The sequence below is a fragment of the Aristolochia californica genome, unplaced genomic scaffold (assembly GCF_029961685.1).
Source record: "Aristolochia californica isolate CCGP_79_NKW_82.1479 unplaced genomic scaffold, dmAriCali1.0.hap1 SCAF_4, whole genome shotgun sequence".
Classification (NCBI taxonomy): domain Eukaryota; kingdom Viridiplantae; phylum Streptophyta; class Magnoliopsida; order Piperales; family Aristolochiaceae; genus Aristolochia; species Aristolochia californica.
Window position 1 is genome coordinate 38724257 of NW_027182103.1, and position 10615 is coordinate 38734871.

General features: G+C 38.4%; 1 protein-coding gene across 1 annotated transcript; it reads right to left on the reverse strand.

Moving 5' to 3' along the window:
• Positions 1-1778: 1778 nt before the first annotated feature.
• LOC137961993 (casein kinase 1-like protein 10) lies at positions 1779-10615 on the reverse strand. The gene is made up of 15 exons (XM_068808677.1): positions 10139-10615; positions 9546-9959; positions 9401-9441; positions 8950-9019; positions 8718-8866; positions 8506-8601; positions 5671-5741; positions 5289-5350; positions 5113-5176; positions 4911-4995; positions 4576-4702; positions 4061-4134; positions 3165-3219; positions 2955-3076; positions 1779-2168 (listed from the first exon to the last, which is right to left on the reverse strand). The coding sequence occupies exons 2-15, from the start codon at positions 9619-9621 to the stop codon at positions 1875-1877; spliced, it is 1386 nt and encodes a 461-aa protein (XP_068664778.1). The 5' UTR covers positions 9622-9959; positions 10139-10615; the 3' UTR covers positions 1779-1874.

The window sequence follows — 10615 nt, forward strand, 5'->3', positions numbered from 1 at the left end:
TAAATTCAACCTCAATGCATGGGGTAGAGATTTCAAGCCTCCTCCTCTTGGCTCAAATTCATCCATACACCTCTCTCTTTTCCTCTTCCTTCTCTCCCATGGTTTCTTCTCTCCTCTCTCCCAATAGCTAGAATTCATTTTTTCTCTCCTTCCCTTGAGATCTCTTGTATTTATGTGTTGTTCCTAAAAATCAACAAATTAGTTGATTCAGTACAATCTTGTAAATCATCTAAAGAAAATTGGGACATACTAGAAGTAAAACACTCTAGGAACAATGAGTGTAGCACATCTCACTTAGAATGCACATTTGAGCACATATGCTTAGTAGGAGATGTTATCCCATTTGGAGATGAGATTAGGAGTGAGAGGATGAGGAGCCCAACTTGGCAAAATTATTATCCTTGCCAATGAATCAATGATTTCATTGAAAAAGAAAACCAAAGAAAGTAAAGAACTTAATGTGAAGCTCAGTAAGGTGGAAAAGGAGATTGACTCAAAATTTGAGACTTCCCCATGGAGAATTAAGAGATGAATATGAAAATGTCTATGAAAATGCATTAGAGCGCCAAGAAAAAATGAGCTCTTGAAGTCCCCAAAGGTGTTGGCCGAAAGAAGAGCCAATGAGTTATCCCTTGTCTTAGTGAATATGACTGTAAGGAAGTCATTCTTAAGAAGAACCTACCTTGGAGAGGAACAAAGAGAAGAAAGAAAAATATTGAAATAATCTATAAAGCTATGGGTCATCGCACAGACAAGCATGCCAATATTATGGATCCAAAAGTCACTATGCATTTGAATGTTCAATTAGAAAATTTGGGCTTAAGGGGATGAAGTAAGTTTAGATACTCAAAGGTAGATTAAACTTGACTTCAATTATGAGGGTTGTGGGACCTAAACAAATTTGTGTACCCCAAGATCATTTGACTACCATATATGGTTATATGGTTTCCTACCCAAGCTATGAAAAAGTAATGTGAAGTTCATTGAGAGACATTGATTTTTCCATTATGGCTTAGACCATGGATTGTAGTGATGATTAGAGGAATGAGACTCTAGACTTTGAAATTTGCTAAACCTATCCTCTGGTAATACAAATGAATTCTCTTTACTGAAGTTGATTTGCATAGGAAAATTAATGAGCAATGAAACTTTGAAAAAATGAAGAACCAAAATTAAAAATTCATAGGTTTCCCAACCTCTTCAAACTTAAAATAGGACAATGAAGAAGAGAAGTAGGCCATCGACCTAAGGTGTGAGCAATGCATATTCCATCTCATGAATCCTTCAACTCCACATTATTTTTAAAGCCAATGACCCAAGGGGACCAATTAGCCAAAGACATGTTCGTAAGGCATGAATATCCATAAATAGATAGACTTGGAATCAAATGCACTTGTGATCTAATTTGCATTGAAGATCTCGAAAAATCTCAATATTTTGGCAAAGAAAATCATCTTACATGACTTTAAAAAAAAAAAAAAAAATCTCACTAAGGAATAATTAGCCATCTTTGAACGAATAATCATAACTGCTCAAACAAGAAAAACAACCATTTTTTTTTTGCTAGACATTTGTTATCTAACAGATGACTGGAATATTCAGACCACTTAGTTCCCTTAACGTGAAAGAACAAAAAACAGTATTTGTAGCGCCAAAGTGACCATTTGCTAGACATCGTTGTGAACCCTTTTCCTATGCAGGGCTTGCCAGAAGAAAAGATATTTGGAAGTCTTCAAACGCCAACAGTAACTGATTACAGACTCGCAATATATGGACATAAACCCCACCGTGCAATTCTAAAATGATATATGGACGTAACCCCACCGTGCAATTCTATTTGTATACTAAAGCTTTTCCTTCTGCTCTCTGTTCCCTCACTTTCGCTTGTTAGCACTGATCGATAATATTTCAAAGCTGCGAAGAGGGTCATCACGTGTTCCTCTGGTTGCTGCTGTCCTGGTAATAGACCTAGATGACTCGAACCCTGATTGCCCTCTTTGAGTGGTGGAAGGACGACCTGTACTTGCAGAAAGAAGCCTGCTTGTCCTAATAACATTAGGATCACAAGGCTCTCCGGAAGAACTGGGCCTGCTACTTGACAGTACAGCCCTCCTTGATGTACTACCATTACGAGATGATGAACCACGCCCCCGCTCCACATCGTTTGCCTGAAACATTTATACATGAAGAACAAAGATGAGAAAAGGTTATGGAGAAAAACAATTTCAATTTGAAGTTCTTTAGTGAACTGGTGGGGGTTCAAAATATGAACTTGGATTTGCGTCTGATGGAGGTTGTGAAGAAGGTTGGCAAACAAAACAAAACAAGAACAAACATTCTAAAAGGTCTGCAGCATCGATTCGATTTAACTTTTCAAAGCAATTTTTGGGAACAGCCACTATAACAGAGTAGCTTATCCATCAGTAACTTAATACACCATTCCTGCATGCACCTTCACTACCATCAAAGGGTCTCAGACCCCACTTCTCCCACATGATGCACATAGCCAGTTTCTACTCCGAAAGGAGTATCGAAGGTGTCAATGCCTAAACAACTATCATGGTGGCAGTATCGCAACTAAACAACAGTTTGGTGGTGCTTTTTTTTGTGAATGGTTATCGTAACTTTTATATTTGAGTCTGTGGAAGTATGGCATTTGCAAGTCATTTAGAATGACCCAAGAAGAGATGGTGGATCACACAAGTATCAAATATGGCCCATCTAACTGAAGCTGGTTCTTGAGCATGTAAGCAATAGTTTAGACATTTTAATTGGTCAGAGATTAAGGTTTTTCCTACAACTCAGAATCACTGCATGCAGAACTCCAAAAAGGTATCAAAGATTGCTTATATGCCAAAAGTCGGCCATCTAGTTTTTTACTCCTTTGAAACTGGTTTCTAGTCGATTGAAAGCCCAGCATACATGATGTAACCTTTTCAATTAAAATAACCTACCACTTCTTTGGATGAAGAGTCTTCCGTCTTGTGTTTGGAGTGATCTCCGTGCAAACCAGAACTATTTCTTCTAGCAAATGCCTCAACAGCACCAGAAAATCTGTCACGGATTTCTTGTCCCACTACAAGAAATAAAGCACAAAGCCTCAGTCAAAATTCATACAGCTGGACCAGAGACTCCATAATTAGTTCTTGAGCAAAAGAGCAGACCTGAAGGTCTTTCAGCAGATGGACCAGCTGCCGGACCAGTTTTTCCAGAGGACTGCTGGAAGATGACAAAACACATATCAACACATATTGCTCATATTTGGTTTTGCATGTACAAACATAAAATCTGGCACAGACCATGATGCTCATAATTGTGTTTTCCACTGTTGTTAAAAGCAATTATATCGTTGGCTAGGGAGCTCCATTTCAGCTAATAATCTAGATGTCAATGGGCAGGTTAGCATTTTCAATTGGGAATGGGAATGAAAACTAGGTGATCACTGGGTGATACCCCAGTAACTAACAAAACCACATCAATAAAGGACAGCCCAAACCCAAATATCCAAAAACATTTACTTTTCTTTCTACATTCTACAATTCACCATATCTTTGCTAAGCAGAATCCCCTACATAAGCACCAGGGTCATTGCCTAGGTAATTGAACTGTTTTGTGGGATAATGTGCAAATTTTATTAAAAGGAAAAAAAACAGAAAAACAACAGGGGGCCAAGAAATCCACAAACTCACACCCTGGGTAGGGGGACCCTAAGCATTACAGGTTAATTACAATATCTTGCTGCATATGACCCATTTTAGTATAGTGATCAGCAAGAAAATTTGCCTCTTGAGGAACCTTTGACCATTCAATTGTCAATCCAGTGATCAAATCCTCATTTGCAAAAATTCCTGGTCAAATCTCCAGCTGAATCGGACTTTTAGTTGCAAAATTTGCATCATACAATGGAAGCATAGTTAATTATAAAAACACTGAATCATAACAATTACAGCTCCTTTAAGATTTATCAAATATGAGAGGTATGTTTTGCACAAGTAAACATGCCAAATCTTACATGTGCTAACAAAAATTCAATAACAAGGGATCTTATACAAGTATTTACCCTTGATCTCGCATTAGCCCCAATTTGAGGATATTTCAAGATAGTCCAGTCAAATACATAATCAAACTGATAACCTGAAAAAACAAGAATCAGAAAATAAAAGCAAGTTTTAGAAATTCTAGAAACAAATCTTAGCAAGACAGAGGTTCTTTTTAGATATCAGATGGACAATACTCAGGTTGACCATGGAATTGGGCCCTATACCAGAGACGGTCTTTAAACTTCTCTAGCCTCTACATGTAATATAGAGACCTAATCATGATAAGACCTAGCAAACAAGGGTGTCATCGGCCCTTATGTTTCGATTCTCCATTACCCTTACAGCATGTCCTTGTCACTCTCTAGGCCTTAGGATCTTATACTTTTGAGCTTATTTAGTAGAAACTTAACAAGTAAAAGCACCCCAAGACCACACACTAGTTCCAGTCTCCAGCTGGAAGATCCATCAGTGGAACTATGTGACTCATCAGCAAAACCAGCCCGTCTAAGTTTTATTTAAGGATTTTAGTGCATACCTTCTCGAATGAAGAGATCACGAAAAAGCCGTTTTAGATAAGAGTAATCAGGCTTGTCATCAAATCGCAAAGAACGACAGTAGTGAAAATATGATATGAATTCTGATGGATAGGATCTGCATAGCACCTGTTGAACAAAAATCATAAAATGTATAATATAACTTAATATTACCATAAACAAGAAAAGAAGTATAGTTATTCCAAAAGAAGTGCAAATTAGCTATTAGGCAGATGCAGTAACTCTAAGATTAGAAACTTCATGAACTAGTAAACCAAAATAAGACTCCGCGGTCTGGAAAGCACATTACACTAAATAAAGTAGCAAAAGTGGATACCTCAATGGGAGTTATCATCTTCTTTTCACCGATTTTGTCATACTTTTGCTTTTTAGTGCCAGCTTTCAAACCCTGCCAGGGAAGGCTGGTCCCAAAATAAACCACATAACAAGGGTCAAATGGTGAAAGTTACATAAGAGTAGTACAGCCATTAGTTCCAGCATGAAATAGGAGAAAAAAAAATTTTAAAACAATTGCACACCTTCCTCTTAAGAAATACATAAGGACATAACCAAGAGACTCCAGATCATCTCTCCTGCTTTGTTCTGAAAGCATAAAAGAACTCCAATCGGTTCAAAACCATCACATTAAAATTATCCAAAAATGAAAATTCAAAACATTTTATCATCGACTACTGCCAGTACATCAACCGCTTACCAACTCCAAGGTGCGTATTAACACTTGCATATCGAGCCGTCCCAGTCAAGTTCTTGTTTTCCCTGTAAAGGAAGAGTTAGTACCATAACTGAAGGCTAGCAAAAAAGATCAAAGGACAAAAGTCTGTGAAGCAATAAAAATCCATAAGAAGTAAGCAATTTTATTTCTTCAAGGACCAAATCATGAAGAGCTAAGACAAACAGTCAACTGCAACAAGACTAAATTCAAACGCACACTCACATGTAAAACTGATTTGAATGTGTCTGAAACAGCAAAAGGCCAAATAACTAGTATTCCAAACAACAGTGAGATGGAAGGGAATGAGATAACACCCTCTCCTCCAAAGCAAGCAATAAATACACCAAGCACAGATGAAGCTTACCTGTATGCGATATGCTTATGAGTCTGAAGGTCCCGATACTTTTTTGCAAGACCATAGTCAATGATATAGACCTGTCAGCAGGAACAAAACAGAGGCTTAAATCCAGGATTATATCTACAACATTTATTCACCATTTTAACCTACAAGAAGCAGAGGCATATAGAACAATGGAAACACAGAAGTTCAGAAATGAGATTAACCAAACTCTTATCATTCTTAGTAGAAGATGGACAATTTCATATCAAAGAGGGAAACTTTTACTAGACATAGGAGACAAAAGAATGAACCTATCAACAGTAGCCTAGGCCCTTCTAGGGATCTGAAAGTGAACTAGAGGAGACATAATACTGATAGCTACATTTCTGCGTTGATATAACCCTAACATACAATAATTTATGTGAAGAAATTATTATACCACCATCCTCAATCTCTTCAAAATAGAGGTCATTGAGTTAATTACTGCAAATCTTTTACAATGATAACTGTGAAGTTGGGTCCAACGCCCATCCCAAATGACTAGCCAACTTAGGAAGCCTCTTTCCCAACTAACAAACTCAAAATTTTTGTACTTACTAATCCATGTGGGACTATTCCTTACACTCCTCCTTACTTGTAGGTTTTTTTTGTGGCTCTACAAGTGGATAATTTAGGTGTAGGCCCTCTTTTGTGGCTCTACAAGTGGATAATTTAGGTGTAGGCTCTCTTTTTGTCGCTCTACAAATGGATAATTTGGGTGGAGGCCCACATATGAGTACCTGCTCTAATACCATGTAAAATTGGGTCCAAGGCCCATCCCAAAATGACTAGCCAACTTAAGAAGCCTTTTTCCCAACTAATAAACTCAAGATCTTTGTACTCACTAATCCATGTGGGACTATTCCTCAACAATAACAAAAGGATGTGAGAGCTTAACCACAATCCTTAATTATAACAAAAGAGCATCTTAGATGTCTGGTTGCATCTGAAATTCCTAGAGGGTCATGAGGATATAAACAAAGAGAGTCACACAGTAGTGATGGCAACAGGTCCAACAGGGGTCAGGTTTCAGGAAATACAACCACGCCCCGCCACCTCATCCCCAATCCATTCCTGTTTAAAACTGTGACAAAGTTAGATTTCTAACCCCATCCCCACCTCATCCCCCAAAATTTTCATTTATGCCTAAAAAAATGAATATTTAACTTCATTGTTTTTTTTGTCTATGAAATAATTGAGGGCATAATCATAATTAGTTAACGTGGGTCAAAATTTCCCTTTCCTAAACTACCTCACCTCATCGCCAGAAAGTTTCATTTATGCCTAAAAAATGAATATTTAACTTCAATGTTTTTGTTGTTTGTGAAATAATTGAGGGTATAATCATAATTAGTTCACGTGGGTCAAAATTTCCCTTTCCTAAACTGCCTCACCGCCCACCAGTTGCCTACACCCCAACCTTGTCCACACCTTGTCCAAGCATCCTCGGTCCATCCCTTGTTTTGGCCCATGGCTCATTCAACCTTTTACATAATTGACTAAAAATATATTAAAAAATACAAAAAATTAAACCTTGTGGGTCAGGTTTAGGGTTGGGAAGGGAAAACTTGTCCCCACCTCGAACTTGCACAGGGTTTTTCCCCTTCATCCCTTCCTTGCTTCACAAGGTGAGGGGGAACCCAATCTCAGGGGATTTTGGTCGGATTACCCATTTAACCTAACCCAAATCCTGTCCTACATGGTTCACACTAGAACCATTGTTACCACATTGACCACCTATTGGCAGAAAATGACAGCATCCAACAAAATATGGTTTCCATTGAGCTGGTAATTTTTTATCATTTTTCCGTGTTGTTTGAGCATGGCAGCTCAACTCTGTTTAGAATTTGACTTCATCAGTACCTCTCCCTTAGTCTGCCACCCCCAACTATCTCCTTTTACATCTGACATATCTTTTCTATAAAAAGGGGCATGCCTCCTGGTGTCCAATGATGTTCAGCTTAGGAGTTCAGGAGAAGTTCAACATTCTTACAGTCCTTCTCACACTTTTAACAAATGGCAAGGCACAATATCTGATGAAGATTTGAAATGTGTAAGCAGGAGACGGTCAATTTCCACACACAAAAAAAAAAAAAAGTCTTATTTTCAGCACCACCTTTTTCAAGTAACATTGAAGATGCGATTCTCACAAGTAAATTTCTCAGTATTTCCTTTAAGTACTGAGCTGAATAAATACTGAGCAATTTCATAGGTGAGAACTTGATCAGATTTGGAACAATAACATGCATTGACAAAAGAATAAACATATAAAATTATGACAGAGCTGAATCAATTTTAGTACTGATCTGAACTTTTTTGTTTTATGTTGCAACTATCACACAACAAATGACTTGTAGCATTCTCCAAAGTTTGTTAAACTGCAAAGGTTAAATCAAGCCGAGATGTAGAAATTAAGAAAAGTTCCAGAAAAGGACTTCACCTCAACACATTACATAAATCAAATTTGAGAGGTGCAGTAAACGCATCTTACACGGTAAGCAATGCTCAGTCCCATCTAAGAAAGCATAATTTTATGTGATCCACAAGAACATTGAAAGCAAAATTTTGGTATTACCAATTAAATCCTAAATACTAGGTACAGGAATACCACAAATAAGCTACATAGCACCAGATCTGATGATACAAAGAATCTTGTTGGACAGGCAAATCCCAGAACCCAATGAGAAAGAGCTTAACAACACAGATTCAACAAAAAACTAAGGCAACTCCTCAAGAACATCAACAAAGCCTTTTTAAAACAATGAAGAGGAATCTAGTCTGTATTAAGCAATATTTTTCAGGACGCATTAAGAATGGTACCTGGTTAGCTCTGCGACCTAAACCCATCAGAAAGTTATCTGGCTTTATGTCTCGGTGGAGGAAACCCCTTGCGTGCATGAATTCAATTCGGTTGATCTACGCATGCACAACAAATCTACATGAGCATGCAATTTTATATTGAAAGGCACTTAACCACAATTATCAACCTTTATGACAAAAAAAAGAAAGACAATCAATCAAATACAGCTTACCAGCTGATCTGCCAGCATCAAAGCTGTTTTTAGGCTGAATTTTCTACTGCAGTAGTTGAACAAGTCTTCCAGACTTGGTCCAAGAAGGTCAATGGCCATGACATTGTACTCACCCTCCACTCCAAACCATTTAAGATGGGGAATTCCGGCTTCATAGGAAAAGTAACAATAAGGCTCAGCATAAGAGTTGATTGACAAGGCAAGTCAACAGAACCAACAGATGGTGACTTACTGCCCCCTTGGAGAAGCATGTATAACTTGGACTCGTAATGAAGCTGAGGATGCTTAGTCTTCACAGATTCCTGTAGATTGTGGCACAATTAAAACAAGAATCGAGATGATATAATAACTATTTGGCAAGCACTACAGAGCTAAAAAGCTGCAGGAGACAGAAGATAGTTTTTTAAAAGAAGCATCAGCAGCATGGAAGCCTCACTTTTAGATTTTTTGAAAAGGTTCACTTTCATGAATTTAAAAGCAGACTACCCAAGAAAGGCAGGCAGTCTGCAATCCTCCAAATCAGAAATCAGAAATTGAAACTGCAATGTTTAATTCATATCCACTTTTTCCCCATCCTTTCAAGAAACCAGCAAGTTCCTATAGGAAAAGTTGCCCAGGAAAGAAAAGCTTTGAAGGAAGATGATCTGTAAAAAAAAAAACTTATGGAAGGGATCACAACTTACCAGTTTGATAGCTACTTCCTCTCCGGTTTGAATGTTAACACCTAGTTCGAACCAGAATAAAGGCAAATAAAATTTCGTTCAAGAAATCACAGAATATCTGCTCCACTGAAGTAAGAAATCAAACTCCAAAAGTTTCGGCACATACCTAGATAAAGGTCACCAAAGGATCCACTTCCAATCTTGCGACCCAGTTTAAACTTTCCACCAATGACACGCTCCATGATCCAAACCGACAAAAAGATCTTAGATATCTGATCGTACGAAGGACGCTACGAGCTCAATCTTTCTCTATTTATTTCAACTTTCTCGTCTGTTTAGCTTGTTCTTAGATTGGAATAGAACACAGCTCAGTGGCCACAGAGAGGACTTTCGCGATTACGCGAATGCCTCTGTCAAGAAATACTAAATCTCAATCTAAAGAAGCAAAAATACCGCTAAAACTCACTGGATTTACACCTCTCACTAAACAGAAATCCAAAAATGCATCCGTTTAGCGAAGGCCACAGAAAAATGACCTCAAGAGGCAAGCCTTTTCGACGACAGCTCGAGTCTTCGATACCTAACTCACCAACAGCAGCAAGACAGACGAGAATCTTTCTGATTAGTAAAACTGCAAGAATCCCGTCCGACAAAACGCACCTTATCTTTTCTCGGGATCAACAAAAAAACAATCCGCGAAGCTCAAAACCAGCAAACCACCATTACATTAAAAAAAAAAAAAAAAAAACTTATCTGCACCTCAGCCAATCAAATCCCAGAATCTCCATCCAAACCCTCCGTCACCGGCGAATCGAAGCCCTAATTTCACACCAACCCTTGAATCCAAACCATCATTCTCACAATAACCACCGACATTCACCAAAAGAATCGACCACGATTGAAACCGACGATGAAGAAGCTCAATCAACGACAGCCAAAAGGTACCGGTTACCGTATTACCGAAAGTAATGCCGCAAAAATCCGCGGACGGCGCCGGTTCCGCACCCAATTTCTTCAGATCGGCAGCAACAAACCCGAGGCAAATACATCTTCAAAACCATCAAAAAACTTCACGAAGCGAATAAAGAAACATGGCAACACCGCGAGGGATATAGGCCGCAGGCAAGAAAGACAGAAAGAGAGAGAGAGAGAGAGAGAGGAGATGGTAAAGGGAAGAGCGAAGAAAACAGGCAGTGAAGAAAGGAGAAGGCAGGAGGGAAGATTTTCTATTGATTT